General features: G+C 42.5%; 2 protein-coding genes across 2 annotated transcripts in view; both read right to left on the bottom strand.

Moving 5' to 3' along the window:
- The window catches only part of MOV10 (Mov10 RNA helicase), a 23489-nt gene extending 17041 nt beyond the window's left edge, over positions 1 to 6448 (bottom strand). The window contains exon 1 of the mRNA XM_027091056.1: positions 6128 to 6448. Coding sequence (XP_026946857.1) covers positions 6128 to 6264 — 137 coding nt within the window. The 5' untranslated portion in view covers positions 6265 to 6448. The remainder of the gene's footprint in view (positions 1 to 6127) is intronic.
- A 4654-nt stretch (positions 6449 to 11102) lies between these two features.
- Positions 11103 to 16199, bottom strand: part of CAPZA1 (capping actin protein of muscle Z-line subunit alpha 1) — a 48320-nt gene continuing 43223 nt past the window's right edge. The window contains exons 8-10 of the mRNA XM_027091082.1: positions 16078 to 16149; positions 13427 to 13489; positions 11103 to 12719 (exon numbers count right to left, since the gene is read on the bottom strand). Coding sequence (XP_026946883.1) covers positions 12579 to 12719; positions 13427 to 13489; positions 16078 to 16149 — 276 coding nt within the window. The 3' untranslated portion in view covers positions 11103 to 12578. The remainder of the gene's footprint in view (positions 12720 to 13426; positions 13490 to 16077; positions 16150 to 16199) is intronic.

Here is a 16199-nt window from a genome sequence, read left to right as displayed (position 1 = left end):
CACAACAGTGAGAGGCTCGCGTACCGAAAAAAAAAAAAAAAAGAAAAAAAAAAATTGAATTTGTTGCGCACCAGAAATTATTTACATAGCAGTTACATTGTATTTACAACTATTTACCTAACATTTACATTGTATTCGGTATTATAAGCAATCTAGAGGTGATTAAAGTAACCCCGAAGAATATGCTGCAGAGGTTATATGCAAATACCACACTATTTTATGTCAGACTATAGCACCCTCAAATTTTGGAATTGGCAGGGCAGGGTGTGTGTGTGTGTGTGTGTGTGTGGAGGGGGCGTGTTTCTGGAACCAATCCCTTTTGAATATCAAGGGATGACAGTATGCATGCATAAAGAGATGTCAAAGAGTGGTTACCAAAAGTATTAAAAAAATATTTAAACAGGACGAGTACCTAGCATAAAACATTAAGGGCTCCCACTCCCTCACTCCCAACTACCTGCTTAACTGTTCGATATATGTATTTTCCAGGCCCTTTTCTATGACTTAAAAAAAATACGTTTTTAATGACACATATTTTTTTGTGTGCTACCCATACTATTCTACAACAGACTTCTTTCACCACCATGGACAGCCTTCCATGACAACATTTTACCAAGCCACCTCTTTTGAATGGCTGCAAAGGATAGCACAGTATGAATGCATTGTGGTGTACTTAACTATTTGTTTCGTGATAGACAGGCTGCCTACAATTTTTGGCTATTTCAAACGTTACAATAACCATCCTTCTGGGTCAAAGAGAATAATGAACCTTTAGTTTTGCCAAATTGTCCTCCAAAACAAGTTGTACAAAACAAGTTGTACAAACTTACATTCTCACTAATAAGAATTTGAGAGAACCCTTTCCCAGACCCTAACATCAGAAATCTTCAATCCTTTAAACTTTTGACAATCTGATAAGGAAAAGAATGGTATCTTGCTTAAATCTGCATTTCCCTGATCATTAATATAATCAAGTATCTTTCCTTCTGTTTATTAGTCATTTATATTTCTTCTGTGAACTGCTTGATGATCTTATCATTTTGCCAAGCCCTATGAACTGTTCCTCCTGCTTCTGACTTCACAGCTCCTCTCCTGGTCCATCCCCTAAGAGTCTGCAGGAGTTTTCAACAAACGCAAATCAGATAACGTCTCCCGACTAAGTCTAACCCTTTAATATGGCCCACTTGGATGCACCACAATTAACAATGACACATCAACAACACAATAACATCATCAACAATAGAAAACATTTATTGAGCACTTACTTTGTGCTGTTCTAAGTAGCTACTTGCGTTAGCTCATTTACTCCTCACAACAACCCTTTGAGGTAGCAACTATTATCCCATTTTACAGAAGAAACCGAAGAAGAGGTCCACCCCACATCCATTCTAAATGGCACCTCAGCCATTCCCAGCTGTTGTACTGCTGCAACTCCTTCCAGACTTTTCTGCCACCGTTGGACATCCTTGGTCTGTAAAGCCCTGCCCCCCGTTGTTTGTTGGGTGAAAAATGACTAATCGTTTAGACCCAGTTCAGGAAAGCCTACTAGCCCGAGGAATGGTATTTCAGAATATCAGATTGTTACCGGTAGAACGGCCATTCCTCAGTTCTTGTCCTCTTGAGGGAAAGAATTCAATCGAGAGACAGAGAAGTTTCAAGCAGCAGCAGTTTTTAGGTGAAGCAAAAGAACCCTCTCAAGAAGGGAGGAGAGCGGGTCTGTCTGGGAACCAGAAGCAGCCCTGCAGTGAGCATAGGGTTGGTTTTTAGAGTGGTGAAAAGTCCCTCCCTGTGTCCTGCGTCATTTGATTGACAAGTTGATTGACAGCTTTAGCTTATGTAACTTTTCTCCTTATGCATAAACTGCCACGCCCCACCCACAGTGGGGTGGAGGTGGGGCAAAAATCGCAAAGCTGATTTATTATAAATACAGCATAACGAACCCTGGGTTACTCTGAGTCATCGCTTAGGTCTTGGGGCGCCTGCGATAACCGGTGATGGCAGTTTGGAAAGTCCATTGGGTTTTTGATACCTTGCTTGGTCATGAAACTGGCTGGAAACTTAGCGGTCCTTAACCAAAAAAGGGAGGATCTCTGGGTGTGTTCTCATCACCAGTGTCCAGGTGGGGGAGGGAAAGATGACCCTGTCCAGGATGGGGCAGGACCACTCATGTCTGACTAGCTACCTAACAAGATTTGGAAGCGATCTTAAGGGGACATATAGTTCTGGGATTTACAAACTGTGGGTTGCAACTCTCATTTGTGGGCCAAGACCAGGACTTGCAAAACTGGAGTAAAATAGAGTAAAAAATATCAGAGGGCAGCGAGTGAAGCTAAGTACTGTTTCAAGGACACTAACTGTTGTGTGAAAGCTGTGTATACTAGACCCCAAAGTAAAATGTATTTTTTACTGTGGATAGAGGTCCAGAATGATCTTTCTAAAAACCCTGATTCTGTCAGTCTCCTACTTTGAAAATTTTTGTGCTTTCCTGTTTCTGTTAAGATTAAAAACAAAACAAAACAAAGAAAAACCCACAACGCCTCCCCACGGCCCACAAGGTCCTGCCCAGTTCAGCCCCTGCCTTGTCCCCTGTTCCTGAGAGTTCACCCGCAGCCTTTTAAGGTGCTACTCTCTCAGTCTGGACTGCCCTCCCCTTGCTTTACATCTGCTAACTCCATTTATCATTCGAGATTCTGCTCAAACATCACTTTCTCCCAGAAACCTCTGGTTCCTAGACTAGGTCAGGTCTCCACGTTATATGCTCTCAAGCATCCTAGACTTTTTCTCACAAGCACTTATCACAACAGAAATTAAAAAGTATTTGGTTTTAATTGCCTCTATCTTCCTTAGTTAGGTCCCTTCTGTGTATCTACAGCAATTCACACAGTTTTGCTTTGCTCATAGGAAGCATTCAGCCAATATTTGTTGAATAAAAGAATGTGTCTCTTGCCCAAGGCAAGAATCATTTTCTCTAAGAAACTTTTCACGATGCCAGCACTTATTCCATAACGGACTCCTAACCAGCATTGTTAATGATAGCTACCACTTCCAAAGCCCATGCACTCTGTTACCCAGGGGAAATGCTTTACCTGTGATATTTTGGCCTCACACAACCCTGAGAGAAAGGCAGTATTTTAAACACTTAACAGTTAGGGAAATTTGGTCAAAATCAAATGCAACTAGTAAGTGGCAGAGTCAGGATTTGAACTCCAGCTATCAAAACACGATACTAGCTCCTGTAGTACTGAATGACATGTTTGTCTACACATCTGCCACTCCCTACTAGACTACACTCTAGAGGCAGGAACCAAGGCCCAAGCAAACAGCAGAGCCCCCATTTAATATATTTGCTAAATGAATAAAGACAGATGGGAAAAGTTAAGAGTTGGGAGCAGGGCACTTCATGACATCATAAAATAACCTAGTTGGAAGGGACATATCCCGCCCAGGGGAGGAAGCGCCCCAGAATTCCTGATACCAGGTGACTTGCTATACCTCCCCTACAGCCTTTTCTCGTATAGATCAGCTCTACCTACTAACTCAATTAGATTCTGGAAGCTTCTGTTGAGCATCTACCACATACAAGGCTCTATGCTGGGGACTGAGGGAAGGTGCCAACATGACGAAAGGCCTGTTCCTGCCTTCAGAGGCTCTACAGTCTTGTGGGGAGACAGTCACATACTAGCTCTAACACAAGGCAGGGTGTCATCTGGCTATAACCAAGAGTGAAGTATAAGCTATGAGAGCCCAGAGGAAGAAGCAATGAATTCCCATTGGGTGGATGAGGGTTGACGTCATAGCATAAGAAAGTTCTCTCTAATCAGAACAGAAATCTCTTCCACCCGGTGGTGGGTGAGACGGCCTTTTTTATTAGCCGCGTCACTCGGTTTGCTCAGTTTGCGGGGATCTCAGTTCCCCGACCAGGGACTAAACCAAGGCCGGGCAGTGAAAGCCCAGAATCCTAACCACTAGGTCACCAGGAAACTCCCCAAGGGGGCCATGTTGAGTGAACCCAGTTCTGCCTTCTGGAGTGACACCAAAGTATAATCCTTTCCCCCAGGACTGTCTTTAAAATATTCAGGGATAACTACCTTGTCCTCTCCAATTTTTCTCAAGGCAAACATTTCTCCCTTTCTTTGACTGGGTTTCACAAAAGAATGAATCAACATGTTAGTCTTTCCTCCTCCTCCAAGTACTAAGATATCTAGCCTTCAAGGCCAAGGCCGAGGTCAATGCCACCTTCTCCATCGAATTCCCTAATAATTTCACGGGAGTGGTATCTTACTTGCCTAAAAACAAGTACATACTAAAAAATGACTTTTGAAATCCTTTAAATTCACCCATAATGTACAGTAAATGTGGTTTTCTATATGCCTGTTTGCGGTTATCTGACATAGCCTGTTTTCCCCCAGTACTGGAAGATACTGTGTAACTTTGATTTAGAAATGACAAAGACTCTCTCCTTGACTAAACTTTAGTCAGGCCCCTCTGAACCCTCTTCTGCACTAGGCCTCAACTTTGCCCCGCTCCCAGCCCCTTACTGTCTCCTCTTAGTGATTTTCCATCCATGACCCCCTCACTCTGCTCTTGGTTATAAATTCCCAACTGTCTTTGCTGTATTGAGAGTTGAGCTAGATCTCTCTCCCCACTGCAATACCCCTACTGCAACAGAATCAAATAGTCTTCCTCACCATTTAAACAAGTATCAGAATAATAATCTCTTTAACAGAGCCAAAAGAAGTCACAGACTTTTGTTCAGAGCCACTTATTTTTTTGGACATAGGTGAATTCATGGATGTGAAGTGTTGATGATGTGACTCCATGGTAATTGCTCTTTCTTTACTTTCCTCCAGAATTTTTCTTACTATCTCTATTATAATCGTCATGCTATTTTACCATTTATTATAGTACACTGTATGCATATCATAGCCTCTTCTGCTCCCCTGGGATTGTGTACTTTTCTTTAGATTCCCCACAGTGCCCAACACAGTGTGAGGACAAAAAACAGATCATCATCTTTGCTCCTTCTTCAGATGTTGCTCAAGCTTGTTAATGTCCCTCTTAAAACGTGACACTCATTACTGAAAACGATATTCCAGAAATGATCTGGTCAATCTGGAGAATCACTTACCTCCTGCCCATCACACCAAACCACACTTCTATTAACACAGTCTAACACTTCTTTGGCTCTTTTAACAGCCATATCCGCCTTTTGGTGTGAGAAAACCCATGGTCTTTTTCAAGAGGACTGTTAGTAAGCCTAAATTCCCATCACCCAGTATTTATTTCTGTAAGTCTTTACATTTATCCCTTTAAAATTGTTCCTTGGTCTTCGGCCCAAGACTGCAGCCTGTTGATAGAGGAATTTTGAAGCACAATTCTGTGGTTTGAGAAAGAGAAGTCTCTTTGATTTTCACTTGGATGGGAACAGGCAAGGGGGACCAAACAGCCTTTAGCCACAGGATGAGAAGGGGCCTCCAGGAGACTGACCCCAGCCCGGGTCTCCATGGAGAAGCCACAGGTGCTAATGGAGGTTTGGTACGTATGCAGTTTGTGCCCTTTTCTTCTTCCCCGAGCTCCCTGAGACTCTCCCTGCTACACGGCGTCTCTTCAGCTCTCTGGGATAGTGAACCACCGAGGAAGCAGCCCCTCGACGAGGGGGCGGGGGTCCCCGTAAAGCTTGCGCAAGCGGGGATAGCCACCAGCAGGCAGCTCGCTCCCCGCGCTTCCGCGAAGCATGGGCCCTCTCCCGAGCTCCCCCCCCCCCCGCCGAGCGCTGCCCCCCCCCCCCCCACCAACCCGCTCCCGCGGGCGGCGCGTGGGCGCAGCACCCGGCTCCCAGGACTGGTCCCGCGCCGCCGGGGGAGCGGGATGACGGGGAGGCTCTCCACAGGGACTCGACGCAGGGGCCCGGCCCGGGCAGAGCGGGCGGGCTGCGGGCGGCGCTGGCGGCGCGGGCGGGGCGTGGGCACTGAGCGGGAGGGGGGACTGCGCGGCCCCGGGACCGGCCGGAGCCACTGGGGGAGCTGCGTCCCTCCGCGCCCCGGGGCGGGAAGGGTGGCCCCGCCGCCAGGGTCGTGGCGGCAAGCTGGGCCCGCGATTTGGGACCGGGGAGTGGGCCGGCCCGTACCTGGTCTTGAAGTCCTGGTTATAAATGGTCCGCAACCGCTCGCGATCTGTCTCCCTGTCCAGTCCCCGATCGACCAGGAAATTCTCGAATCTCTGGCCCGTCTCCCGAAGCTGCCGGCAGCTGAACTTACTGGGCATCGCGGCGGCGACTGCGGCCCAGGCAGGAGGGTTCGTAGAAATGAAACTGAAAGTCGCCGCCGCGGCGGGAAGTTGGCGGCCCTAGGATGAGGGTGCAGCAGGGGAGAAACCCCCTAACTCTGACCCCTGATCCTGCAGGCTCCCTTCTCCCCCCACCAGGGTTCCCTCCTCCGTTCTTTTCCTACCTGAGCCTTCCCTTCGGTCTCTTCGTCCTATCCCCTCCCCCTCTTCCCATTAACTCTTTCCTAAGGAGTCTGACCCCTCCCTCAGGGCCCTCCCCTTACCCCAAGCTCCCTCCCCTGGCTTCCAGCCAGAATCCGAACGTGGCTATCGCCTGGGGCCCCCTGAACCGTCCCGGAGGACTTCCTAGCCTCAGCTTGGGCTACTCCCACGCCCACCTCCCAGGACTTCGGGACTTATTGAAAAGCAGGGGAGCAAAGGGCAGGGACTGGGACCTGGGTCGGCTGCAGCTGGACTGGGGCGGCTCGTCCAACACCTCCCCCAGACAGCCTGGGACACAGGCAAGTACGGAAGCGAGCGGTACGCCCCCCTCCCTCCCCCATTTTCCCTTCTCGGGGTTTCAGACGCTTGGAGGAAGGCGTAAGAGCCAAGAAGTTTGGGGGGAAAGAACTAAGTGTCTCTGATAAAGGTGAGTACGCGTGGGAGGGAGGGACAAGGGGCTCCGCTGGGACGAAGAGTCATTACTTTTCTCTGTCACGTAGGCTTCGTTATGTGGAGAGGCTTAAGCCACATATTTGGGCACTTAATTGCACTCCAGTCTGTATTACTCTTTAATTGTTACTAGTATTTAGCTAAGGGTTGCCCTAGTCATCAAAATATTAGCTTCTTGAGAGCAAGAGACTGTTATGTTAGGCAATAAATGGTTAATAGCTACAGCATCAGTACCAGGAAGAGAAGTAAAAGAAGTTTCAGAAGACGGACTGTTAAGACAAACTAAAGGGGGTAGGGCTACAAGAACAAACTTAAAACAAGCTTCAGCATCTATTTATCTTCTGAATAACAAAAACACATACACTAGGATGGAGCAAAGATAATAAAAGTTACAGTAAAAAAATCTTTAAACAAAAATACCAGAGTTCCAAATATATCCAAGGTGGTGCTGTTCTCCGAAGTAATTCCCTGTAGGAAGCCACACGCTCTGTCTAACCTAGTGTGAAGAATGCCCAGAACCCAGATCATGCTCCAGTTGGGCTACCCCTGTACCTTTTCCCAGGCCAACAACCAACTAAAGCCAAGAAAAACAGGCTTTAGCAACAGGAAATTCAATGTCAGTGGGAACCAAAGCTACAGGCAGGGGGGAAAACAGAACAGGGGAAAATCTTGTCTTAGAAATTGCTTATTCAAAGTAGGGGTAAATACTAGGAATGTAGCCAAAGATTTTATCTTTTTTCTCCCCCAATTATCTGGTGAGGCCTGAGTATTAAAGAGAGTGAACTCCTCAGAACTGCATTGTTACTTACCATTTCAAAAACCTATCAATCACCCACCATACCCAAACTGAATGTCTGGCTCCATTGTTTGTTTGTTTTTTTAACATCTTTATTGGAGTATAATTGCTTTACAATGTTGTGTTAGTTTCTGCTGTATAACACAGAGAATCAGCTATATGTATACATATATCCCCATATCCTGGCTCCATTCTGATCCACAAATCTAAGCCCCCATTATTCCTGAGTACATAACCTCCCCCTTCTCTAATTATGCCTGTCTCCTGGATGTTCACAAAACATACACAAATAGCTGTAGTATAGTAAAAACATGGGTGAAAATGTGATGTTATGTGGCTTGTTACAAGGGAACCTCTCTAAACCAGTTTCGTCTGGAAAAATCCACTTCCCTTGGAGTTGTAATCGTTATTTTCACATGTGACTGTCTAGACGGCTAGAATGGTCTTCCTTCCCACCTTTCACAAACCAGCTCAAGTCTCACTTTCCTGAAGCCTTCCCCAAATCCATCTGTACTTATAAGTATCTGACTTTAAAGTAGTAAGGTTGATTTTAGTTTGGGACTAAATAAGCACCGAAGGCAATCTGAAAGTTAACTCTGGCCAATGACATTACTGGAACAAACCTAGAGCCTCCGAAGATAACCATACTTTGGAGAAGAATGTTAAAAGCCCTGTTTTTTTTCAAAATTCACGTTACTCTAGTTACTTGGATTCTACAATTCAGCATTTGAATTGTCTCTAACTATGTATTCCACTAAGACTACTCTAAGGCAACTAGAAACAGCCCTTAAACTGAGATGCTGAAATTGGTCAGTCTACCACAGACCAAAGGAATGGCTGTGGCAGGTACAGCTGAGCCTCGTTACTTGCAGATTTTGTATTTGCAAATTCACCTACTCGCTAAAATTAGGAATCCCCCAATCAATATTTGCTGCACTTTTGTAGTGGTCTGTGGATGTGAAGAGTGGCAAAAAAAATTTGAGCTGCCCAATGTGTATGTTCCCAGCTGAAGTGGAACAAGGCCATGTCCTGCTTTCTTGTTTCAGGCTCATATAATAAAAATCCTTTTCGTGGTCTATTTTGTGGTCACGTTTTTTGTTTTTGTTGATTTCGCTGCTTAAAATGGTCCCCAAGCCTACATAGTGCTGAAATGCTGCCTAGTATTCCTAAGGCTGTGATGTCCCTTAGAGAGAAAATTCCCATGTTAAGTTCCTATGATAGCATTAGCTGTCAGCGTGAATTCACTGTTAATGAATAAAAATGAATATTAAATAAGGTGATTTAAATAAAAACATATAAACCAAGATTATGTATTGATCGGTTCACAAAAATGTTGTGACCAGATGCTTGCAGGAACCTAACTCTGTATCTCCTCTAGGAGCAGTGTTTCAATATGTGCTAATTCAGTGTTTGCTGGCAACTTTACAGAACATAACCACAGTAAATGAGTCAACATACGTAAGAATACTTTGTGATACATTTGGTTTCTGCCCTCAGAGGGCTTAGATCTATACCCTGTTTTTTTTTGTTTTGCTTTTGGCTGCACAGCACGGCTTTCAGAATCTTAGTTCCTGGAACAGGGAATGAACTCGTGCCCCCTTCAGTGGAAGCATGCAGTCCTAACAGCTGGACCACCAGGGAATTACCTACTCTGTTTTATACTCTGTTCAAGCGAGAATTTTAGTTAGCTCAGCTTATCTTATGGGACCAGCCAGTTTTGTTCTATATTTACCAGTCTTTCTTTCTTTCTTTGATTTCCCAAGTAGTAAGTAGCTTGGTAGTTCTATTTAAATTATGAATTTATAAACTGGCATTCAGATTGTATCAGTCTTTTGTGAGTTTGGAGAAAATGTGCCAAGGTTTGCTAAGTATCTCATGAATCTAGATGAGTTCTAGATTATAAAAAAGAACAGGCACAGCTTCCCTGGTGGCACAGTGGTTAAGAATCCACCTGCCAGTGCAGGGGATACGGGTTCGAGCCCTGGTCCGTGAAGATCCCACATGCCGTGGAGCAACTGAGCCCGTGGCGCCACAACTACTGAGCCTGCGCTCTAGAGCCTGCGAGCCACAACTACTGAAGGCCATGCACCCAGAGCCCATGCTCCAAAATGAGACAGGCCACCGCGATAAGCGGCCTGCATGCCGCAACTAGAGAAAGCCCGCGTGCAGCAACGAAGACCCAATGCAGCCAAAAATAAATAAATAAATAAATTTATTAAAAAAAAAAAAAAAGAACAGGCACTACTAGAACTAGGCAACTAACAGAAGCACAACCATCCAGGCACAAATGAAGCAGTAATTTCAAATTTTCAGCAGTGTAATTTCAAAATTTCAAATATAGGAGTGAGGCCTCACAGAAAACTCCTCTCCCTCTGGCTGGGAAACTTTTGCCCTAGGATACCATAGGCTGATTTCAGCAGTGTGGTAAAATAGACACAATTCAAGCAAATTCTCTGCTGAAGGAGGTTAAGGAAATCAGGAGGTCTGTGTAGGACTTGGCAAGGAGAGTTGACCTCCAGTTATATAAGAAACCAAGGGCTTTAGATGGCCAAGAGATTAAGAGTCTTTACAAAAGTCTGTATGGACTAAGGAAATCTATGGGGCAGGCTGATGGGGTTAGTAAGTTAAAGGCAAAGGCCAGAATGCTTGAACCTGTACTACAAGTACATAGTGTAGTACACCTAAATGTCCCTCAAAGGGGTAGGAATTTGAACTGGCCTTGAATGGAAGGTGAAGCACTGAAATGCCTCTGGTTCCATTTTGGGAAACAGGACAGAAGCCTTTCCCACATGTCTGTAAGCAAGTTAAACTCATATGGAAAGGAAGCAGCATTTAAAGTTGATGTGAAATATTACCCAAGTTCACAGTGCAGGGATTCTTTCACTTCTACTTCCTACCTAGTAACTATAATTACTTGGGCCTTGTTTTCTGAGTGATAGGAAGAGAAGATAACTAGATTTTTCTTTTTGACAGAAATGGAAACCCTAAAACAAAGCCTTTGAAACACCAGTAGCCACTGAGTGTAAACCAGTATGATCCATAGAGAAATTGCTCAAACTTCAAAAAAGAAAAAAAGGGGGGTAGGACTTCTCTGGTGGTCCAGTGGTTAAGACTCCACGCTCCCCACTGTAGGGGGCATGGGTTCAATCCCTGGTCATGGAACTATGGTCCACATGGCATGTCTACCAAAAAAAAAAAAAAAAAAAAGCTGTTCTTTGCAAGTCTTTGGATAGTCACTGAATTTATAGTAGTTGAATGTAGAAACCAATTTCAGAAACCTTGAACATTCTCATCAAATAAGATCAGTTCCATATCTTACCTTGAGAACAAAGGCTGAAGAGACTGGCTCAAAAAGGAGAGACTCAGACAATTTAAGAACAAAACAGGTATATTTCTATTGGACTACCTGATACAGAGGATAGTGTGGTATGGATGGATAGTATGAATGACAAATAATACAAATATATTTTATTTGAAATAAACAAAAATGCTTACACAGCTCAATGGGTCACTTGGAAATAAACTCTTGCTTGACTGTATTACCAAGCAGAAACAAAGCTGAAACACAAACCGTTCTTTTGACATGTATTTGGAGGAAGACACTACTTGGTTTTTAAAAAACTGACCTTCCCTTAAGGCCTGGTCATAGAAGTGTAAACAATGTAAATGAATCCACCATTACCAGTTATATCATATCTATGTTACCTGTGTATTCTGAGATCACACCTTACCTGCCAATAAACTTGGGAAGGGTTGCTATATCACAGTTATATTTGAGTTGGCAGGCAGGACTGAGGAAGTAATTTGGAAAAAGTTTTACATCCTATTTAGAACAAATCACTAGTATTCCCTTAAATAACAGGTTACAATAGAAAGATACTGTCTGAACGTTGTCCTTCTCACTTTGGTTCATTTTTAGTTTTTGTTTGAGATTAACATAGTTGTTTGATTCATTCGCTTATAGTACAATTCTGCCACAAAGTATTAAAGCACAAGATACCTATTATTCCTTCAACATCTGCATTTTTTCAAGTTTTATACTCTACTATATCCCTAGTATGTCAGCAGTTTTTGAATATTAAAAAAATAATAATAAGTGGGTAAAACTCTTCTAAAACTGCACATGTCTACAACTATAATGGTACTAGATGAGAAGGAAACAGTGATGGAAGGGAAGAAAGCAAACACGTTCATTTGTAGGGAATGTGGTTCAAGTCTTTGGATTTAAAAACAACTTCCCCAGAGAAGCTGGCTATAATGGAACTTCCAGAAAACTTCCTTTGCCTCTAAAAAGGGTCTGAAAAACCCCAATCCAAATGTTTGAAACTATAGTTATGAGATGCTATAAATGATGATCAAAGCAACTGGAGGGAGAAGGATGAATGTGTCTTCCATTCAGCTGTAGTTTGTAGCATAGCCTCTTTAGCTGTTGGTTGATCAGTAAAAACCACTGAAGTACCAGAAGTGCTTTGAAGGACTGGGTAGAAAAGTACTGAACATATTACCTGTCTATGTCAGTGACAGGGCTTCATGGCTAGGAAAATTTTCTAAACAGTAAAATGACTCCAGGATAGATATCTCTCTCCATCATTAAATGTGGCAGAATTGAAAAAAAAAAAAAAAAAGATTTACAAGTAGATATAGTGAAAACAGAAAATTACCAGGCAGAAAACACAAAAGAATCAAGACAATGCTATAGGTTCAACAGTATTCCATGAGGCTAGAAAACCTGTTAACTTTGAAAGCCCTAGCAAAATATCACTCTTGTTTATAAATCACTTATTTATCATATGACCACACATTGCATCCTTTCTTTCCATGTATTGAAGAATCCTACATTCAGCCTTTAAGCATTCTGCATTTCTTTGCCAATCTTGTAGCTGAGTATCTTGTTCCAGTCGATTTTGGTGCGGGTAACTGGAAGTTGCCGGCGCAAGGCCTTGAACGTGGTGTCTGACATTGTTTGATAGTTTTCACTAATTGCTGTCTGCAATAGATAACAGAAAATAAGTTGCTTGAACAGAAACCAGATATAGTCAAAGGACATGCTTGAGTCCCCAAAGGACATACAGGCTGTGAGATTTCTAGTGAGCATTTCTCCAATCTCTGAAGCAGGTTAAGAAGCCCACCTATATTATTTCTAAAACAAGGGCTATACAGGTATCCCCCGCTTTTCCAAAGTTTGCTTTCTGTCACTTTGCTTTTACCAAAGCAAAAAGCAAAAACAGCGTTCAGCATTTGTTTTGCAGTGAGGCTGTTATAGGGGCAGGGTGCACCATGAGCAGTAACAGTGACCCCACCAAGCTCCTTCCTCAGGAATTACACTCAGCAGCTCAGCATCAAGCAAGCTGGAGCTGTGAACTGCATCTGTGAGCATCTGTGCTGTACCTCAATTATTTGTGCACCTGAAAGCAAGATGTGTTCTAAGGTAATTGCTTCTCTGCTTCATGCCATTTGGACTTAGGAAAGGTTTCACAGGAACGCTCTACTTTGGGATAGTAGGGGAAATCTGTAGTACCTTCCAATGCCAAAACCTTGATTGTAAGCAGAATGCAAGAAGGTCTGCAAAGTCTCACACTTACTAACACTGAGCAACATGTATATTTATGTTCAAAGGAGAGAGAAGTGTAACAAAATATGTTAAAAGCAAAATAAGGCATTAGACCTAGAAAAACCAGTTTCAAATCATCTTACCTGATACTCATTTTCTGCATGCTCTATAATTTTAATAAACTCCTTAGCAGTTTGGACTTCATTCTAATAGAGAGAGGAAAAGGGGGAAATAAGAATTTTAAAAATTCTTAAGCAGTGAATATAATTCAGTAAGCAGTGAATAAAAAAATACTAAAAAGTAACTCCATCTAAACTAACATTTGTATAACAATTTAGTTTTTCAACCTTTCCCATTCACATTATCTTCTTTGATTCTCACAACAACCCTGTGAAATAGATGTTATTATTACCACCTCCATTTTGCAGATGAGAAAACAGAATCCTCTTAAGTGACTTGACCAAAATTATACAGCCTTTGAATGATAAAGATGGGATCCAAATCCAGGTCCTCATCAAAAAACCCCACATTTCTTTCCAATCTACTACAGTATGCCCAAAAGACATCATGATGTCTTGAAATTTTTATGCCTTGAAAATATCTCTGGTTTAAGATGATATAAACGATGCCCTCAGACATATCAGTCATATATTCTAAGCTCAGAGGCTCCTCTAAGCCAATCAATCACATTTTGCTTTACAAGATTCGGGTACAAAATGAATTGAATCTCTCTCTTTCTTTCACAATTAAGTAAAACAGAATTAAAGAGGGTGAGATTTAATGCCCAGGGCAGCATCCCAAGATCCTTTCAAAGAGTCAAAACTACTTTCTATTCATAATAATACTAAGACATAGTTAATTGCCTTTTCCACTCTCACTCTCATGTATGTACAGTGTAGTTTCATAGAAGCTATGTAATGTGTGATGACTTCATTACTTTTTTTCTTTTTTTAAAATAAATCTATTTATTTATTTTTGGCTGCGTTGGGTCTTCATTGCTGTGCACGGGCTTTCTCTAGTTGTGGTGAGCAGGGGTACTCTGTTGCGGTGCATCGGCCTCTCACTGCGATGGCTTAGGCTCTAGGCACTTAGGCTTCAGTATTTGTGGCACTTAGGCTTCAGTAGTTGTGGCTCGCGGGCTCCAGAGTGCAGGCTCAGTAGCTGTGGCACATGGGCTTAGTTGCTCCAAGGCATGTGTGATCTTCCTGGACCAGGGCTCGAACCCGTGTCCCCTGCATTGGCAGGCGGATTCTTAACCACTGTGCCACCAGGGAAGTCCCGACTTCATTGCTTTTTGAGGGCTAATGTGTGAAGCACATATGAGAATCCAGTTGTCTTTTATTAAGTCAGACATTACACACTTTGTGAAAATGTAAATCAATGACATTCTTTTCACTAATTTTTTTTAACTTGGAAAATTCAGCTGTTTATTGTGAAAGTGAAGGTTAACAAGTAATGGGTTTGTTATTGTTATTTTTGCTTTAGATTTTTCTTTTTTGACCATGCCACGTGGTGTGGCATGTGGGAACTTAATTCTCCAAAAAGGTATCAAACCCGCACCCCCTGCAGTGAAAGCACGGAGTCTTAACCACTGGACTGCCAGGGAGTCCCTGTTATTGTTATTTTTAAATTAATAAGTATTTTTAACATTTTTCGGTTTTAATTTCTACTAAGGTAGATAGATATAACACACATAAACAAAAGCTATTTGAGAGTGCTCAGTAACTTCTAGGAATATAAAGAAGTACTGTGAATGCACAAAAAATTATGTCCCTTCTTTCCAGGTATGGAACACAATACCGTTTGATTGAATATTCCTAAAAATGTTCGGTTTCTCTAATGATATGAATGTATGAATGATAACCCCTCTAAGGTTTAGTTTGGCAAACTTTCCTTCCTCCTGGTATTTATCAGTTGAAGATACTGCTGTTCTTTGAGCAAATCTCACAACTGAGAAAGACAAAGAAGTCTGAATTCTCTAAAGCCATTATCACTATTCTCAAAGACTATGAACTAACATCAAGCAACCAACAAAACAGGCTGGTTACATACTAACAATTATAAGCTGCCCAAAACAAGGACCTACTGCTTAGCACAGGGAACTATACTCAGTATCTTAATAACCTATAATGGAAAAGAATCTAAAAAAAGAATATATATATACATACATACATATATATATATATGTAACTGAATCACTTTGCTGTATACCTGAAACTAACACAACATTGTAAATCAACTATATTTCAATAAAAATTTAAAAATATAAAAAAGTAGAATCATTTATAAAGTGCTTAAAAAAAAGGTAAAGGCTGCCAAAATCAAAGTAGTGAAAACAACCTAAATTTCTAGTGGCAGAATCAGTACTCAGGGGCCTCCATGGTGGTGCAGTGGTTAAGAATCTGCCTGCCAATGCAGGGGACACGGGTTCAAGCCCTGGCCCGGGAAGATTCTACATGCCGTGGAGCAACTAAGCCTGTGTGCTACAACTACTGAGCCTGTACTCTAGAACTTGCAAGCCACAACTGCTGAAGCCTGTGCACCTAGAGCTTGTGCTCCGCAACAAGAGAAGCCACTGCAAGGAGAAGCCCGCGCACCACAACACAGAGTAGCCCTGCTCACCGCAACTAGAGAAAGCCCACGCAGCAACGAAGACCCAACGCAGCCAAAAATAAAATAAATAAATTAAAAAAAAAAAAAGAAAAAGAAAGAATCAGTACTCAGGATCAAAGCTAATTTTTTTAAAACAAAAACAAGATGAAAGTGAGACAGACATTAAATATTCCACACTCACCGAAACAGTTACTGAGTCCTGTACATCTTTATGACTAACCAACTGAACATTACCATCTTCATAATAGTGAACCTGTGTGAGACAATGTTTGAGCAAGTTATGTAGGTCACATAGAAACTTAC

Source organism: Aethalodelphis obliquidens, unplaced genomic scaffold, assembly GCF_003676395.1.
Source record: "Aethalodelphis obliquidens isolate GAN/ISIS:26980383/991018 unplaced genomic scaffold, ASM367639v1 scaffold70, whole genome shotgun sequence".
Classification (NCBI taxonomy): Eukaryota; Metazoa; Chordata; class Mammalia; order Artiodactyla; family Delphinidae; genus Aethalodelphis; species Aethalodelphis obliquidens.
Note: the sequence above shows the minus strand (reverse complement) of the source record. Positions and strands in the feature narration are given on the sequence as shown.